Below are 18,192 nucleotides of genomic sequence, written 5' to 3' on the forward strand. Positions count from 1 at the left end.
AAATTGTGACGAGGAGAAAAGGAGAAAAACAAGTGGGATGACTCCACCACACAAATGTGGAAGTTACAACCAAAGGGTGAAAAATACAATCTACTTTGGGCAGGAGGATTGTCTTACCATGTGGTATGAACCTCCAGAGCAGGCTTTTGCCCACCGAAGCTTGTGCCATATGTAGTTAACTTGGCACAGGACATTTCATGTTGCAGTTCAACAGGCTAATCATGCTACTAGCCTTGAAGTAAAAACAGTAATCCAGCCACTTCCAAATCAGTTTCGTAAATTGAAGAGCCGTGTGCATCTACTGTCATCCTATGGGGCCGTATTCTAGGGAAATGTGTTTGGTCTCACTGTGTTAAGATTACATGTTTCACAGAACTCTTAATCAAGCACAGGAGCAAAGAGCTCTGCAACGCTCAAAAGTTGGCGCTTATAAACCTGTATTGGCCTTCTCCAGGTGTTTTGGGCAACACCTCCCATTAGCACCTCCCTACTGGCTGGGAATGGAGTCCAAAAGACCTGGTGGGCACCAGGTTGGGGGAAGGCTGACCTGTGTAATCACAGCCTCTTCTGGATGTTCGTTGAGATGCCAAACTTTGTGATTCTGAATCATCATCCCTAGTCACACCTTCATTGGAACTATGGGAGTTTTGTTGTTCTGAAATTTGTGGGATGTAAAGCTGTGACCTTGAGCACTGCTACTTAAAATTAAGCCATGGTGGGGAGCATTTGCAAAGAACATGATTTTTTTAAAGAAATGTGCAAAGAGGAAGCTGCTCTGGGGTAACTGCATTTGTAATCCTCCAACATTTGCTTTATTCATCTTCCAGGATCCTGAGCTCTGGGTCCTGTGTTCCTGTGGTGACCCTGTGGAATGTGGCACTCTTTGTTGCTTGGGTCTCAGGTTATAGCAGATGAATAATAATAATAGAAAAAAAGATCACCGCCTCCTTCTTTATTTACTATGTTTTCCTTCTTCCTTTTAAAAAATGCTTTCTCAATCCAGGATTGCTGACTAAAACCTCTGATAGCAGAGATGGTGGGAAAATGCTGATTAGAGCTGGTCTTTAAAACAGGACTTTAGGGAGAGTGGGGTGTGAATCTCCCCTTTGTAATTAAGACTAAAGATAGCAAGCATCCAGAATTAGAGGAGCTAAATATAGTTTGGCTAAAGGACATTAGCCAGCCTGGTAAATGGACCTTCCTGAGTGATAGAAGCCCGGGAAGGGGGGGGGGGAGCGGAGGACATTCTTAAAAAAGAAATAGACCTCTGACTTAAATATGCACAAAAGAGCTTAGGTGCAATGAAATATCTGCCGCTGCTTAGTTGACTAAAAATCTTACTTTGCTGCTGGGCGAAGGGAGCGACAGCTGTTGCTATGCCAACCCCTTTTGAATGCTTCCCGTTGTGTCCAGGATTGTAGCATGGTCAGAGGGGCCTAAATTGTGCTGATAATATGATTAAAGGTTAGCTAACCCCATAGAACTGAGGCAGTCTGAGCCACTGTGTGATCATTGTCTGTAGTATTCTTTTAAAAAAATTATCTGGGTGTTTCGTGTCAGTGTTCATAATTCTTCTCAGTCCCCGTCCCCACCATGCTGCTCACTTTTTGGGAGGCAAGGACCGGTGAAGGTGGGAGTCAAACAGAGGATACAGTTTCCAGACTCTGTTTATGGTTTCCATTCCCAGATAAAGGGGGAACATTTGATTCTGGAACAATTTTACAAAACAGTTAAAGCATCCTTTCTCCTTTGCTACTAAGCTTAAACAAAATGCCACTGTAACCAAAATTGGTTAAGGCAGACGAACCCTTGTACACATTCATTATCCACTACCACTGTTGTTGATGGTGATGTAGCACCATTGATGTATATTTATGTTTTACAGGGAACAGAAGCAAAACCAACAGATATGTAAAAGCGAAGCAGTCTCTGCCCCAAAGAGATTTAAATATAGTGATCTTTTCTCTGAGGCCACTCAGTGAGCTTCATGAATGAGGAAGGGTTTAGAACTTGTATCTTCACTTAGAACCAGTCCCAGCTTCTTCCCTGCCCACGAGTACTACTTCCCAGTAGCCCTTCAAAGCCTCTTGTATGAATTATTATATTTTAAATGCCTGAAAACTAATCCCTGGCATTTTGTGCTTGGTAGAGGCTTGCCACTCTTGATTCTGTAGGGAAGGAAGGATGTTCTGGGCCTTGGCTGCGCTTCCCTTTCAGCCTGGGCTTTCATCTTGACTGCATTTTCTTCTTTTCCTTTCTCCTCTAAACTTTATTTCCCGAAGGCAGCAATGTTGGCACAAGGTCACATAAGCCTTAATTTCCCTGGAAGCCTGGAAAGCCACCCCACTCCCGCGCTTGGATATCGTGACCTTTGTGATTGATGAGCACCACAGCAATGGGTTGGGGCTGTGCAGAACACACAAGGCTTGGGATTTCCAGATTGAAGAGAGAGGGGTCAGAACTAGGAGGGGTGAATGAAAGCGCTTTCAGAAACTCCTTGCCATTTCTTAATTATCCAGGAGCACTAACCTGAATAAGGGGTCTGTAATGCTCTAGAGCACCTCCCCCCCCCTCCAAGAAGGACCATGGTGCTCATTCAGCCACCAGATGTTCACGTATCCAAGCACCCGAGAGGCAGAGCTGCCTAGTTTATATAAAAGCAGAGAAGGGCTTCTGATACTGAACCAGATAATCTGATGTAAGCCCTATTACTTAATACTGTGTTTTGGTTTCAGGCTCAAACAGCTGCCATTTGACACTTACTCAGTATCATGGCAAAGAGGGGGAATCTACGTGGCAGAGGAGGCAATCCATGTGTAGCTTTTCCAAGGGTAGTCTAGTACATTTGGTTCAGTATAGAGAAGTGATCCCACTCACTTTCCCTAACATAGGCCTTAAAGGGTTGCTTTATATTTGACATAGCTCTGAATCCAGATTTCTTGTTGAATCAGTTTTTATAACACTTTATTTTGTCTCTCCCCCCCCCTCCAATAGGTGTCCCCTAAGACTCTCTCAACTCTGATCAAATCCATCCGGCAAGACACAGGCCATAGAGGAATCCTCTTTGACCAGTGCTTCTCCTTTCTTTTGAAGAAAAACAAAAGCTTTGTTGTTGCCTTAGCAGCTGTGGAAGTCCCAACCTTTTTCTCACCGCTGCCCTCAGTTTCCCAAAGAGGCGTCCATGTCCCAGAATCAGTAATGAGTGCTGGCTGTGAGCCAGGGCAGAGCCCTTTCGAGGGTGGTGGTAGTAGTGGCGGCGGCAGCGGAGGTGGTGGGGCTGGAGCCCCACGGAGAGCCCGAGCCCAGCGTGGGGGCGAAGCCCAGGGCCAGACCAGCGATGACATGGATGTCAACAGCAATGGCTCCAGTGGCAATGAGTCGCATGGTGACTCCCACAGCAGCTCCCACAGCAGTGGCAACGGCAAAGACTCAGCCCTCCTGGAAACCACCGAAAGCAACAAGAGGTAAGGAAGTGATTAGGGTTGCAAAGGTGTGGTAAAGTCGTCTCTTGTGGGACCGACTTGGGCGAGTCCATTCTGATGCAAACTTTTGAATTTCATAGAATGTTTTTGTTTGCTGCCCAAGCAAGCTAAACTCATCTGTGCTCTGCATCTCTCTGCAGCTCCAACTCCCAAAGCCCATCTCCTCCCAGCAGCTCTGTGGCCTACAGCCTTCTCAGCGCAAGCTCTGAGCAAGACAACCCATCGACCAGTGGCTGCAGGTAAGCAAGGACTGGGCAGGAGGAACATACTTGGGTTGGCACGAGGGGAACAAAAGTCCAGTAAAATGCTTCAAAATTGACAGCTGAAATGAGTTTTCTGAAAACTCATGGCCGTTTCTGAGAGCTCTTTCCTGGGATAACACATAATGAAGAGTGGGAATTCTGTCACACAAGAGCCATAAAATCAGTTGGGGAAAGGGGGGGGGAGCCATTTTGTATGTGGCTTTTAGTCAAAATCGATATATTTTACTTCCTTTAAAAATACAACAACTGGCCAAGTTATTTTGAGTTGGTTCCATTTCCATTGGGCACTTGGAAAAAGATGCGCAGTCAGTTCACCCATCGAGTGCAACTCCCTCCCCAAAGGAGCTCTGATTGCTTTTTGCAGCTGACTTGACCCCTCTTTGTGTGTTCCTTGTGCCACTGCAGCAGTGAACAGTCTGCCCGTGTGAAGACCCAGAAGGAGCTCATGAAGGCCCTGAAGGAGATGAAGATCCGGCTGCCCTCCGAGAAGCGCAGCAAGGGGAAGTCAGGGACTCTGGCCACCCTGCAGTATGCACTGTCCTGTGTGAAACAGGTGCAAGGTGCGTTGTGTGACGTGTGTGTGTGTGTGTTTATGTTTTCCTGACTTTGCTGTAAACCACAGCAGCACAGTCTTATTTGCCAGCTGCCTCAATAAAGGTCCCATTCTCACCCATCCCCTCAAATTCTTCCCCTTATTTGAGCCAGAAACCCCTGCCAGGAGTCAGGTTATTGAGGCACAAAGGGCCGTGGGCAGGCGCTTCTTTTATGTGTCCTTTTTGGCATGATGAGCACAGTAATTTCCATGTGGTTTGCCCAGTGCCTGTGGGCTTTTGTGTAAGGGTGATGCGCCTGCTTTTCTCTCCCACAAAAGTGTGGGTCCAGGTGCGATCCTGTAGAATAAAAGTGCCCAGCTGGTCACACGTAAAGCGAGGGCCTTTTGCCTTCCAGAGCTCTGTAGATCTCTCATTAACATGCTCCTCCTCTTCCTTCCCCCCTCTCCAGCCAGCCAGGATTACTACCAGCAGTGGACCATTGATGACAACCAGCCCTGCAATCTGGACATGTCCACCTACACTATTGAGGAGCTGGAAAGCATCACCTCAGAATACACTCTCAAGAACCCCGTGAGTATTCTGCCTTGTTCGTCACATCCCAGGCCTTTCCTTCTCGCTGTTCATTTCGCCGCTGCCAGAGAAATCTTGCCTCTCATTAAAGAAGTGCTCTTGCCTGGCTTTCCAGTGTGCACACCTGCTTCCCCAGTACTTTCAGCATGGACACTGCAATCCAGCTGGGTGCTGCTAGCTTCAGTATCTCCATGCGTATTTAAGGACCAAGCTGAACCCAGCACCTTTTCCTTAGCAGAGGCCAGCCTAAAGCTTCCAGGCACCTCTTGAGCAGAGCGCAAAGGCAGTGGCCTCTCCCTGTTCTGTGTTCGCAGCATTTGGTAATTCCAGATCAGCAGCCTTTGAACTGCCAAGGCTGGCAGCCTCTCATAGGCCTGGCCCACTCCCTATTGGCCTAACCCTTTTGAAAACAGCTGTCAAGACAAGAATCCACCTTGAGAACAAGCTCTCCCTTCTCCCCAGCTATTGTGGCTTTGACGGATACCAACAATGCCTTCACCTCCTCCTTGAGTTGGGAGACCACACCCATAAAACAGCTGCCATTCCCCAACCTTAACCCTGCTGCTTTTGCTCTCAAAGGACACATTCTCGGTGGCTGTCTCTTTCACCACGGGGAAGATCGTCTACATCTCAGATCAGGCAGCCTTCATCCTGCGCTGCAAGAAGGATGTCTTCAAGGGGGCCAAGTTTGCAGAGTTCCTGGCGCCGCAAGATGTCAGCATCTTCTATGGGTCCACAGCGCCATACCACTTGCCCTCCTGGAGCGCCTGCACCTCTACCAGTAAGTGTTCTGGCTATCTGGGGCTGATGGGATTTGTAGTCCAGAACACCCAGAGGGCCCCTGATTGGCACAGGCATCTTTAGAGAATTGGGCTAATCCGAAGTAGCAGGGGCGTTCATTTTTTATAGTTCCTCCCACCCCCCAAATGGTACCTTTACGCCCTTTGGGGTGGCTGAGAAATCCTCTTGCATCTCGCCTCAGGTTTTAAAAAGAAGCTTGCCGGTTTCTGAAGCAGCTAAGAACTTGGCTCATGTAAGGAACTGAGCAAAGGGCCAGATTCCAGCTTGCTGCAGTTCTTAGCTAATCCTTCATCTGCCCCTTTCTCCCTCCTTCCCTCTTTGCAGCTGCAGCTGCCATGGATTACACCAAAGAGAAATCGGTCTTTTGTCGTATCAGGTGAGTTTTGTCTTCATCAGATTTTGAGGGAGGGGAAGGGAGCTGCGCTAAGTGGAAGGAATGGTAGAGACCAATTCCAGGAAGTGGTTCCTAAATGAGGGTTCCTGGCACCTGTATGGGCTGTTTAGCAGGAGACTCCATCCTGAAATGATCCTGCCTGATCCTTCAACTCATTTAATGTGCTCGTGGGCTGGCCTATATCCCCCTTTCAAAGGGAGAAGGATGCAGTTTGCTTTGGGTGGGGGGGGGGTAGAATTTTGCATCTACCCACTCCAGTTCCTTGCTCCGCACACGCTTTCAGAGTTAGACCCAAACCAGTGAGCCACAAGCAAGGAGTGTGTTGTGCAGCAGGAAAGCCTGTGTCACTGTTTGTATTTATTTGTATGTACATGCCAATATGTTTTGATAGCAACACCTTTTAAAATGTCTGGATGGCTAGCTGTGTGTTGTGCTGGGTTCAGTGCATTCTGGGACCGGAGTGCCAAGCAGGATTATAGGGTGGCCCCAACAGCCAGTTCTCTATATCTTTTTAAACCCTTTCCTCTTGATTGCACTACTTTATTACTTGCTAAGCCATCTTGAGCATCACTTTGGTCAAGGGGCAACCTAGAAATTTAAACAGTGCTGGTCAGTTTTCAGCGGCATATGGGCTTTGCAGGGCAGCCTTGGGCAAGTCCTTTTCCCTGCCTGTGTTTTCCCATCTGTGAAATGGCTTTGCCACTTCCACTGCAAGGTGGCTACGGGGCTATGGATTTTACTGGATGCTTAAACTTTTCCAGGGGAAAAAAATCGATTTAGAAAATAAAGTGCAGAAAGAAGATGCCCCACCTGAGGAGAGAGGAAAAAAATCCCTCCTCTAGTCAGCTGGTGAGAGAAGGGGGGACCCCCCTCCCCCAGGTGTGACATGGGTGACAGGTGGGCAGGAGGGACATGGTGGCACCTGCAAGGTTCCCCACCTCTGGCCCCGTCACAGCTGCTGCTGTTCTGCTCCCTCCTGGTCGTCCTGGTCTCCTCTGGCCTCTGGTCTTATTGCAGGCATTTGTTTCTCAGCGGAGGCTACGAGAGTGGTCGCGGGCTGCGCTACCACCCCTTCCGGCTCACGCCTTACTTGACCAAAGTGCAGGACTCGGACAGCGCCGAAGGACAGCCCTGCTGCCTGCTCATTGCCGAGCGCATCCACTCGGGCTACGAAGGTAAGGGGGTGTCCAGGCGGGAGAGAGCAGGGCCTGCAGGCAGCCTCTGCAGCGCCCATGCCATGTCTCTGTGCCCCATTTCATTTTGCCCCATTTTGCTGGTGGTGTTAGGAATCCATCCCGCAAATTAAATTGCACCATGCGCTACCGTGTCTGGCCACACGATGGCAGCAGAGGTTGGGCTGAAGGTGCTTGGGAAGCAGGGACCCTCTTAGCATCTAGTCACATGGGCCTTCCTTGTGCTTTTCCTCCACGCTGGGAATGAGCATCTCTCGCCTGCTGCTTAAACTCTCAGCATCCTGAGCAAAATTTAGTTTAACCCCTTTGAAAACCTGTTGGAAGAGAGGTGCATATCATGGCACACAAGTTTTGTATGCATGCAAGCTTTAAATTCTGCTCCTCCCAGTTTGGGCAGCAGAACTGTGTGCTTAAATCCAGATCTTCCCCAGCTGTGTGAAGAAGTGGGTTGGAGAGTAAAATAGGGCATGTAGCTGTGCGAATGGCCTAGCTGCTCTGTTCTATGTGAATCATAGAAAAAGCCAAACAAGCCTCTTCCTAGGATTGCATGAGCATACAGGCCCAGTTTCCTCCTCTTCTCAAACAGTGCATATGCTCCTTGTTATCACCAAGACCGGGACAGCGGGAGAAAAGCAATTGTGTTGTGCGTGCAAAATGCCAAGCTGTCGTTAACCTGCCCGTGACCTAGAAGGTTGCATGTCAATTTCTCCCCTGAAGCCACTTAAATTGTTTAGAAAAGCCAGGATACCCAAGCAGCACATTTTCCATGGAGTATGGGAAATGCAAAGTGGAGAATTTCATTTTGGAATTTAAAAGAGGCAGGTTTTGCGTACCCATAGAACAGGGAATGCCACTCATCTTCCAAACAGCTCATCTGAATTATCCTTTGCTTTTCTCTTCAAGCTCCCAGAATCCCTCCTGATAAGAGAATCTTCACCACTAGACATACCCCCAGCTGCTTATTTCAGGATGTGGATGAGCGGTAAGGAACTGGGATTTAAAAAATGGAGATGGGGTGGTATTTTGCGGAGGGGTGTGTGGGGAGGAAGACGAGTCCCTGGAAAGAGGTGCCAGGCTTTCCCTCCTGTGAGTGAGACTTGTCCTCTGTGAGCATGTGCCTGCAGTGCTGAGCACGGACCCAAAGCTTCCATCATCTGTGTGGGTGGCGCCTTCACAGGCCAGGAGGAGGAGGATTTGACTTGGCCGTCCATCTCGTCAGCTTAGCTATGCACTCTGCACCTTTGGTTTTATTTTTCTCTGGGGTTACAAGAACAGTACCAGTTCTTCAGAGTTGGATGATGCCTATAACCTCTGCAATGTTCAGCCTTTTCCCACTGACCCCTCGTGACCCCTCCTTGCTTTCTTTGTTTTCAGAGCTGCCCCTCTTCTAGGCTACCTCCCCCAGGACCTCATTGGGTCCCCTGTCCTCTTCTACCTGCACCCAGAGGACCGGCCTCTTATGCTGGCGATACACAAGAAGAGTGAGTACCAAAATAAAGGAGAGAATGGCAGGGGGAGATTTTTCTTTTAAAAAGAACCTGATTGGAAGTTTCAAGCCAATTGAAGCTTTCAGATCCAATTAAAAGCCTGTGTGCGTAGTGTCTTGCTAGCCTATAGGGGGCTGTGGCTGCTCTCCCGCCTCTCATCCTCCCCTCCTTCCTTCCCAGTTCTCCAGCATGGCGGCCAGCCCTTTGACCACTCACCCATACGCTTCTGCACCCGCAATGGGGAGTACGTCACCATCGACACCAGCTGGTCCAGCTTCGTCAACCCCTGGAGCCGCAAAGTCTCTTTCATCATGGGCAGGCATAAAGTGCGGACGTAAGTAGCCAGAGCTCTCAGCCTGTATGGATGGGCAGGGTCTGCTTGCTTATTTCTCTGTTCATTTTCATAAAATAAAAATAGCAGAGGCTTAATCATTCCAGGAGAAATGAGAGGAGGAGGAGGAGGAGTGGGGTGCAGTTGACTGAAATGGGGGAGACTCCACTGGCCACAGGAACACAGGGGAAAGGGGGTGAAGGCAGAAGGCACCGCAGGAGAACCTCCAGTGGGGAGGAGTGGGAAGTAGAGTGATGGGTCTGGAAGAGGCGATGGCTCGTAATCAGAGGATAAGACAGGAAAAGAGGTGGATTCTGGGGAGGAGGGAAATGGCCTTATGGGATGGCTGAGAGCTGGAAGCTCCCACCTCTTGAGGGAAGCATACATCTCACTAACTCTGTTCTTGCCTCCCATGCTCTCTCCAGGGGCCCCCTCAACGAGGACGTCTTCACAGCCCCCAAAGCTCAGAAGGCAAAGCCTGTGGAGCTGGACATCCAGGAGCTCTCAGAGCAGATCCACCGACTCCTGCTGCAGGTAAAGAGCTCCCTCTTCTCACTCCACTTGCCCCCCCTCCTTCCTTCCTGCCTGCCTTCCTTGTGAACTCTGCCTCCTCTTCCTCTCATATTCCAACCCTCCTTTCCTTCCTCCGCTCTGCAGCCCGTCCACAGCAATGGCTCCATGGGCCTCTGCAGCATGGGCAGCAACGCTTCCCACGAGCAGTTCCTGAGCATCGCCTCCTCCAGCGACAGCAACGGCATCCCCAACGAGGAGGCGCAAGCTGTTCGGCCGGTGAGTTTAGAAATGCATTTTTTTGGGGGGGGGGGGGAGTGTCCACTAGATGGAGGTTGTCTTAAAATTCATGCAATGCTTCCATTTCCACATCCACCTGGCAAATCTCCCTCTCTGCTCCCACCTGTAAAATGGGCATCTTCATAATGGCTTACCTGGTGGCAGATTTTTACATACCCTCTCAGAGAGTTTGAAAGTCTCACAGAGAGAGAAATCTACTCTTTAGGCCAGAGTTTCTCAGCCTTTAAAAACCCACGCTGCCTTTTAGCTAATGTAGAGATCCCACACACCCCTTCAAACCTGGCTGTCTTTCAACTGGATTGAAATCCTTTGGCTTTTTACTGGGTGAGGTTGCGGTTTGGGTATGCGCCTCTGGCTGCTGAGAAACACTGCCCTAGGTCAGACTTCCGCAGCCAACCAGGTGCCCTCCAGGTACTTTGGGCTTCAGCTGGGGCTGAGGAGAGTTAGCATCCAAAACACTTGGAGGGCATCAGGTTGGAGAAAGCTGCTCTAGAAAGGGTTCTGTAGAGGCTTCTCCCTTGGAGAGGAGAGCTTGGGGCTGACTCTGCTTCCCTCTTGATCCCAGATGACCTTCCAAGAGATCTGCAAGGATGTGCACATGGTGAAGAACCAGGGCCAGCAGGTCTTCATTGAATCCCGAGTCAAGCCCCAGCCTGCCAAGCATTCCCAGCCAGGTGAGATGGTCGACTGGCCCCTGCCCCTCCTTCCCGCTCATCGTTCCCACCTTGAGGCCTGCTGACCTCACTCACTTGGCCTCATTGTTGTGGATTTGGCCAAAGGAATTTTGAGGTTTCTTCCCTCTGTCCTGGCCCATTTCTAGCGGGGAGGGGGTGTGAATTGAGGGAGGGGCAGTTTCCATTGGCAGGGCCTCTCCGCGCTGGGACAAGCATGTTCTGGTGTGGCTTGGGAACAAAGTTTGCTCTCCTTCTGTGGGTTGTAACCTGCTCTGTGTCTCTCCTCCACCCCTTTCTAGCTCTCAAAGCACCAGTCAGCTGCAACAGGCAGCCTCTGGAGACCCTGAGGGACTTGGAGAGGAGGCCAGCAAAGGCAGCCACCTCTGAGGAATCAGTCAGGAAGGAGCCTTCCAACTATTCATACCAGCAGATCAACTGCCTGGACGGCATCATAAGGTGAGCGAGGTCTGCCGGGGAGCCACAACCATGAAAGAGCAATGTACAAGGCAGCGAATGTTCCCAGAACAAAGGACTTTTACATGAGTTTGCTTATTTCCTCCTCCTCCTCTGTTTATTTTCCTTTTGTGCGTGTGCATTTTTAGATTGTGAGCCTGAGAACGGGCATCTGTAGGGTGCTTTGTGAACCTTAGTGGCTGAAGAGTAGGATAAAAAATCCTAAAAAGCAAATGAAATGGAAATAGCTGAGCCCTTCAGAGTCGGTTCACCACCAGAACAGGAATGTGTTTCCTGGGAGGAATATTTTGCTCTTTGGTTATTTAAGAAAGGGCAACACTGCTTCTTAGACTGCAGCCTCAACTACCACTTACCTGAGAGTAAACCCCATTGAATTTAGCGGGTCTTACTTCTGAATAGATATGACTAGGAAGATTGCACTGCATTAGGTTGAGATGCAGAGTAGGTGAAATGATGTTACGGATTTCTCCCCTCATTGGTGCTCATGCAACCTTTCATAGATTTCATAGAACTCGTCCCAGATTCATTTTTAAGTGCTATCTGTTTAAGTGTTCTCTGAAGCTCTAAAGCTTCCTTACTTTATGTCTCCTCCTGTAGTTTGAGACCAACAAAGCACTGTGTTTTCACATCGCCACTCCTAGTGGTGTGGAGTCCTTTCCTGAGTTTTCTCTTCCTACCCCCCTAGTAATAATTACAATAATGATAATGGGTTTTTCATCTCTGTTAATCTTAGTTTCCTGCCTTTCTCTTCTCCCTCAACAGGTATCTGGAGAGTTGCAACATTCCAAGCCGCGTGAAGCGAAAATGCGGCTCTTCCTCTTACACCACATCCTCAAATTCCGATGACGACAAGCAGAAGGCAGGCGAGGAGCTGGCCTCTCTAAGCAAAGGTGATTCTCCCCTCCTTTCCTTTCCTCTACTTAGGTATTAATCATCCCCCCCTCCCCTGTTTTCCTGAGGTATCAGTTTCCACCCTGCTTGCCAAGTGTACAGGTTGATGCCCCTCCTCTTCCTCCTGTACCAAGTTCATGTTTGCATGGAATCATGGATACTGTGTGTGTGAGGTACAGGGGGCAGAGGGGTGTGTGTGTGTGTGTAGCAATTGCAGGGTCTGCAGGTCTGTCCTCCAGGAAGCTTGAAACTTCCCACCCCCCCTTGTTGGATGCTGGCCTTGGCGTTCCAGATCCCTCGTGATCTCTTTTTCCCCCCTCTCTCCGTTCGTGGCGAGACCCCAGCCGGGCTGATGAGCCCTTCGGCATCTTGACGTCCTCTTGTGGTCATGCCGGTCGGCAGTCTTGGACCCCCCCCGGCCCCCTCCCTCCCCCCACCCGCCCCCTCACTCCATGCTGCCGCCCCACCGCCATGCTAACCCACCGTTGTCTCTTTGAACAGATGCGCCGGAGGAAACACTGCCGACCCCGGAGAGCCAGTCCAAGAGCCTAGAGGAACCTGGGACGGCAGCAGCTGCTGTGGTGGGAGGCCCACTCACTCCGCTGGCCTTGCCTAGCAAAGCCGAGAGCGTGGTCTCTGTGACCAGTCAGTGTAGCTTCAGCAGTACCATCGTCCACGTGGGAGACAAGAAGCCCCCCGAGTCGGGTATGGGAGGTGGACACCGTGTTTTTCTTGGGGGGGGGGGCGGCGGTGGAGGGTTGCTGGGGGGCGGGGGGCTGGAACTGGAGGTGTGCTGTTCCTTTGCTTACAGCTTGACTCTGCTTCCGCGGGGCTGGCAAGCAGGTTCGAAGGAGGGTTGTCTTCACATGGTGCGTAGTAGGCTATTGGGGTCCCTCTGGCAGCCATTTTGCAAATGCAGCTGTGTAAAAGAAGGCCAGCCTAGACCCCATGGGTTAAAAAAAGCAGGACCACGTCCCCGCTTCTTCCTCTTCTTCTCCCCCTGCTTGGGAGCTTCTGGCCAGGGAGCTTCTGGCCAGTCAGCAGCAACGATGAGAGGGCTTGATTAGCTGGCCTGGTGCAGATTCGAGACAGGAAGGCTAACCTTCCATTTAGAGCTACAGAGTCGGCAGCTGGATTGCAAAATCAAGCAACGAGTGCCTTCTTCTGCTGACTTTTGCTGGCCACAAACTTGATGGTGCTGGTGCTGGTTCTTGCCTTCCTCTGCTTTAGTCGGCTGCTCTTCCTTCTTTTTCTGCAGCCAGCCTTCATTTTTGCTTGCGCAGGAGCCTGCAACATTACCAGGAGAGCAGCAGAAAGGCTTTATCTGGGTGACCCCCAAAGGGCCATCTGCCTCGGAAGCCCAAGGCCCCAGGTTCACTCTCCAGTGGATTATCCAAGTAGAGTTGGGAAAGAGCACTTCCAGTCAGTGTGGACAGTACAAAGCTAGCTGGACCCAGTGGTCTGACTCAGTAGAAGGCAGCCTCTTAAAGCTCCTACATTTAGATTTCTGCTCTTGCAAGCAGCCACCATTTGGCAAGACAACCTCTGGAGAAATCCCAGGCTCCTTTCACTTCCGCAGTTTGGTGTCCGTCTTGTCAGGCGCCTCACCCCCCACTGCTGGCTCTCCTGTCAGTCTTGGGCAAGATGGCTTGTTCTTTGCACTTGGGGGGCAGCTGAAGAGACGAGAGAGGCAGGCAAGGCCTTTGCAAGTTTCATCTAAGCTAGCCTCAGGAAGGGAGAGCATTCCCTCCCCACCCTCCAAACATGTCTCTTTCTAGTAAGGTTCAGGCAGTTTCCTTGCCAGCTTTCCTGCAAAATTTGCAGCATGTGGATAGGCCTTGTGCTTGGCATTGGCATTGCACAGATCCCTCCCCGCTTTTTGCTCACATCTGACCCACCAGTCACCTCACATCATTGTAGTGGTCCAGTCTGCTTTTTTACCTTGCACGACAGGTGAGGCTTTAGGGTCAGGCAGGAATGGGCCACTCCATGAGACCTCAGGTTTCACTCCCCTATGGAAGGGGGGGCACATTACCCATGACGGTGCACCCCTCCTTCTAAGGCCAGTTGATTCCTTTTCACTAGCTGGGACAGCTCAGTCGGTGGAGCAATGAGATCTTGATCTCATGATCGTGGGTTCAAGCCCCACATTGGACAAAAAGATTCCTGCATTGCAAGAAGGGTGCTCCAGAACCTTGTGGCCCCTTCCAACTCTTGATTCTACTAATTCAATCAACATCTGGGTTTTCTGACATAATCCCCAGGAGGAGCATGTCTTGCAGGGATCCTTTCATGGGATCTCTAGAAACTGTCCCTGGATGAGCATTTCAGAGGCAAATGCTTTCACCTCCTAAACAGCAAGGCGGCAATTCATTCCTGGAAACCGCACAAGAATCTTGGAATAGGAAATGCAGGGCTGCCAGGCAGAACCCTGTTTCTGAGGCCATCTTGTCTTCAGTGCATCCAAGCTTCCACGTTATACAGGACTCTCCTGCAGGCCTAAATGTTCAGACTGTGTGTGTATGTGTGTGTATATTATAGTAATAATTCTGTGCATGATTCAACGTGTGCTTCTGTGTGGATAGATATCTAGGTAGATGTTGCCCGCTCCAGCTGGTGTTCAGCTGGCAAACCTTTATGGTGTTTAAACCAAGGAAGGTTTAAATAGGGACAGTGTCTTAACCATCCTTTCTCCTCCCTTGATGCATTTTTCTCCAACTTGTCAAATTCTCTATAGAAATATTAGTCGCCCTACTTCCCCAAAAAACCAGCGCAAAAGTTGCAGCTTTTCTCCCCCCCGCTTAACCTGTTTAGAAGCCACAGAGAGTGGCTGGCAGCTGGATTTGTAGCCCTCTTACATGAAAGAAGATTCTAACCTCCTTTTCCCACAATTTATTTCCTTAATATGTGGCAAATTCATATGAGAGCTTAGCTCAGCTGGGGCTGTGCAGGGTAAAATTAGGACCCGAGCTTTTTGTTGCAGATTAAATTGGAAAGGCAGAGGGACTTATTCCCAGCATGGCCTGGGATGATGGTAGAAAAAGATGACTCATGTCTGTTAGTGTGTGTGTTTGGAGGGGTTGATCTAAAGAAATGGGAGATATAAATAATGAGAACACATAAATACAGAGATGTGCTGGGGAAAAGAAAAACTTCACACGGGGAGAAGGCAGTTGTGATGGGCTAACCTGGTTCTCCCCCCCCCCTTTTTTGTTCTCCTCTTGCAGATATCGTGATGATGGAGGAGACAGCGCCCAGCGCGACCCCCCCTGCCCCCGTGCCCAGCGTCACCCCTGACCGGGAGGCGCAGTACCGCAAAGTGGGGCTGACTAAGGAAGTCCTGTCCATCCACACCCAGAAGGAGGAGCAGGCCTTCCTCACCCACTTCAAGGACCTTAGCCAGCTGCACGTCTTCAACTCGCACTCGGGGCCGAGCTGGCAGGAGCTGCGCCAGGCGGGACCCCATGCCAACGAGCGAGGTAAGCCTGGTGGGCAGGACTGGGAGGAGGAGGTGGAGGAGGAAGCGGTAGAAAAGGGGAAAGAAGAAAGAGAAAGGGGGTCCCTCATTCTCACTCTGCCTTTTCCTTCTTCCGCAGGGCACAAAGGTCCCCGCCAGGCGTCCCGAGGCCCAGGCTGCCGCGGTCGGAGCCGGAAGTCGAAAGCCAAGCGTGCCAAGCAGAACAGGCTGGCGGAGAGCACCAGCTCCCCGCAGAGCTCCGTCTCCCCTCCCCAGCTGCCCTGCGCCCCCAGCTCCTCCTCCTGGCCCCCCTCTGGCAACTCTCAAGCCAGCCTTTCCGCCATGCCGTACCCAGCTGTCATGCCCACCTACCCCATCCCCGTCTTCCCCCCGCGGCCGGCCGCGCCCCCAGTCACTGAGCCCTCCCAGAGCACCCTGGCTGCCCCCCAGTTTCCCACCCCGCTGGTCACCCCCATGATGGCGCTCGTGCTGCCCAACTACGTCTTCCCCCAGATGCACGGCCCCATGCCCCCGCAGCCCTACTTCGCCGCACCCCCTGTGTTCCCCTTCGCCCCTCAGCCAGGGAGCATGCCCGTCGTCGTCCCTGAGACGGGCACGCAGGCCCCGTCACGCTCCTCCACCCCGCACTCGCTGAGTCAGCTCGAGCGGCCTGAGTCGCCTCTCTTTGAGTCGCGCTGCAGCTCCCCGCTGCAGCTCAACTTGCTGCAGATGGAGGAGATGCCCAAGCTCTGCGACCGTCAGGAGGCCGCTGGCGGAAACCAAACAGGGCCAGCTGGGGCCACCACCGACTGGGCCGTGGTGACGGGCGGGCAGAGCCTGGCGAAGGAACTCAGCACTCAGAAAGAAGCGTGCATGGTGAGTCCCAGGGGACGGGGGGCTGGCTTTCTCCTCTGGGGCACTGTCAGGCCCTTTGGAAGGGCAAACGACCCAACATTTACTGATTTTTAATTTATGTTATTTCACTTACATCCCACCTTTCCTCTAAGGAGCTCAAGGTGCGACTCACATAATTCTCCCCCTTTCATCTTCACAATTACCCTGTGAGGCAGGCTAGGCTTGGAGGCAGTGGCACTGACTCCCAAGGTCACCCAGTGACCTTTATTGGACAAGTGGGGGTTTGGACCCTGGGCTCCCAGGTCTTATTCCGACACTGCGCCACGCTGGCTCTCCACACCGCAAAATCCAGGTGTTCCATCATCTTTCCACTTGAGAGAGAACTGGGGAAACTGCTGGGGTTGGGATTTTTTTGAGAGAGAAAGTCAGGGGGGGGGTCTTCAGATGAAGGAGCTGAGGTTCCTCTCCCCCAAAGCGTTGAAATCTGGGAGCCCTGGAATGCGTTCAATAAGAACAACGAACTTTCTCCTTGCAACTGAGGTCAGAGAATGACGCCACAAATTCCTGGATCTCTCCTGCCCTTTCCCCCATGGCTGCGGGGCTCATTCCTCGCAACCTCACCTCTTCTTCCCTACCCACCAGGGGGCTTCACACAAACTGGAGGATCAGAGGGGCAGCTTGGTTCCTCTGGGGAATCTCCAAGCAGAAGGACCAGGGTTCAACCCCCAGCAGCTTCTCCAGCTCAGGTTGGGAACGTTTCCTGCCTGAAGCCCTGGAGAGCGGCTGCTGGTCAGTGTAGTCGGTACTGAGTTAAATGGATGAATGGGCTGATTGGATCAGGCAGCCTCCTTTCTTTCCACCCCATTGCTTACATTTTGAATTAGATATGTTTTAAGTGCTTTGGGCCTCTAAAAGTCTTATCTGGCTGTGCCGTGCACGCTCTCTCTCCTGTGGTGGCTAATGGAATAGTGAGGTTGGAAAGGGCGTGAGAGCTGTTGAGGCAGGGACCTTCCTGCTTTGGGCCTCTGACCTAACCCTCCTGCTCCCCTGCCTCTTCCGCCCCTTGCAGGCAGAAGCGCACGACTCCTCCAACAACGATGCGCTCTCCAGCTCCAGCGACCTCCTGGACCTGCTCCTGCAGGAGGACTCCCGCTCCGGCACGGGGTCGGCTGCCTCCGGAAGTGGCTCGGCCTCCGGCTCCATGGGATCCGGCTCCAACAGAGGCAGCACCTCCGCCAGCGGCACCAGTAAGTCTCACTCCTCCGGCGTGTGGTGTGGGTGTGATGGAGTGAGGCTTTCTCTGTGAACTGGCTCAGTATTGTCTCCACCAAGATTTCCCAAATTGGGGTCTCCTGCTGTTGTTGGACTACAACTCCCATAATCCCTAGCTAGTAGGATCCAGTGGTCAGGGATGGTGAGAATTGTACAGTGCTGCCTCGCAAGACGAAATTAATTCGTTCCACGAGTCTTTTTGTCTTGCTATGTTTTTCGTCTTGCGAAGCACGGTCCGTCGCAACTGCGCCTCTTCAAGCGGCTTTAAGAAAAAAGCGAACAAATTCGCAAGACGTTTTCGTCTTGTGAAGCAAGCCCATAGGGAAATTCGTCTAGCGAAGCAACACAAAAACGGAAAACCCTTTCGTCTAGCGAGTTTTTCGTCTTGCAAGGCATTCGTCTTGGGAACAGCTGGCTTGGGAAACGGTCCACACAACACCTGGCAGCAGTGGGTGGCTCTGTAGGGTTTTGTGTGGGGTATTACCTGGCATTACCATTTAACCCAGGATCCCCTGCGCACCAGGCACATGCTCTGCCACTGAGCTATGCCACAAGCAGGATGAGCACAGTGGCCTTCTCACACTTGTGATCCGCAGAGACTGGTATTTGGAGGCACGCTTGCCTCTGATCATGGTAGTTCGTCCTCTCTCACTACCAACTTCCAGGAGGAATCAAAGAACATCC

The 18,192-nt window shown here is 51.4% G+C and overlaps 1 protein-coding gene across 6 annotated transcripts in view; it reads left to right on the forward strand.

The window, feature by feature from the left end:
* PER1 (period circadian regulator 1) overlaps window positions 1–18,192 on the forward strand; it is a 35,896-nt gene that overhangs the window by 12,339 nt on the left and 5,365 nt on the right. For 3 of the 6 annotated variants that reach the window (XM_083472092.1, XM_083472093.1, XM_083472091.1), the window contains 19 exons: window positions 2,995–3,464; window positions 3,623–3,721; window positions 4,151–4,305; window positions 4,748–4,869; window positions 5,449–5,650; window positions 5,995–6,046; window positions 7,097–7,239; window positions 8,161–8,239; window positions 8,632–8,738; window positions 8,925–9,078; window positions 9,501–9,609; window positions 9,733–9,864; window positions 10,451–10,559; window positions 10,859–11,015; window positions 11,796–11,923; window positions 12,426–12,629; window positions 15,152–15,403; window positions 15,521–16,257; window positions 17,306–17,483. In XM_083472092.1, the coding sequence (XP_083328218.1) occupies window positions 3,199–3,464; window positions 3,623–3,721; window positions 4,151–4,305; window positions 4,748–4,869; window positions 5,449–5,650; window positions 5,995–6,046; window positions 7,097–7,239; window positions 8,161–8,239; window positions 8,632–8,738; window positions 8,925–9,078; window positions 9,501–9,609; window positions 9,733–9,864; window positions 10,451–10,559; window positions 10,859–11,015; window positions 11,796–11,923; window positions 12,426–12,629; window positions 15,152–15,403; window positions 15,521–16,257; window positions 17,306–17,483 (3,385 nt within the window). In that variant the 5' untranslated portion in view covers window positions 2,995–3,198. Of the gene's footprint in view, window positions 1–2,994; window positions 3,465–3,622; window positions 3,722–4,150; window positions 4,306–4,747; window positions 4,870–5,448; window positions 5,651–5,994; window positions 6,389–6,668; window positions 7,240–8,160; window positions 8,240–8,631; window positions 8,739–8,924; window positions 9,079–9,500; window positions 9,610–9,732; window positions 9,865–10,450; window positions 10,560–10,858; window positions 11,016–11,795; window positions 11,924–12,425; window positions 12,630–15,151; window positions 15,404–15,520; window positions 16,258–17,305; window positions 17,484–18,192 lie in introns of all 6 variants that reach the window. The other 3 variants (XM_083472095.1, XM_083472096.1, XM_083472094.1) reach the window with 2 other exon arrangements.

Source organism: Podarcis liolepis (genome assembly GCF_965112155.1).
Source record: "Podarcis liolepis genome assembly, chromosome: 13".
Lineage (NCBI taxonomy): Eukaryota > Metazoa > Chordata > Lepidosauria > Squamata > Lacertidae > Podarcis > Podarcis liolepis.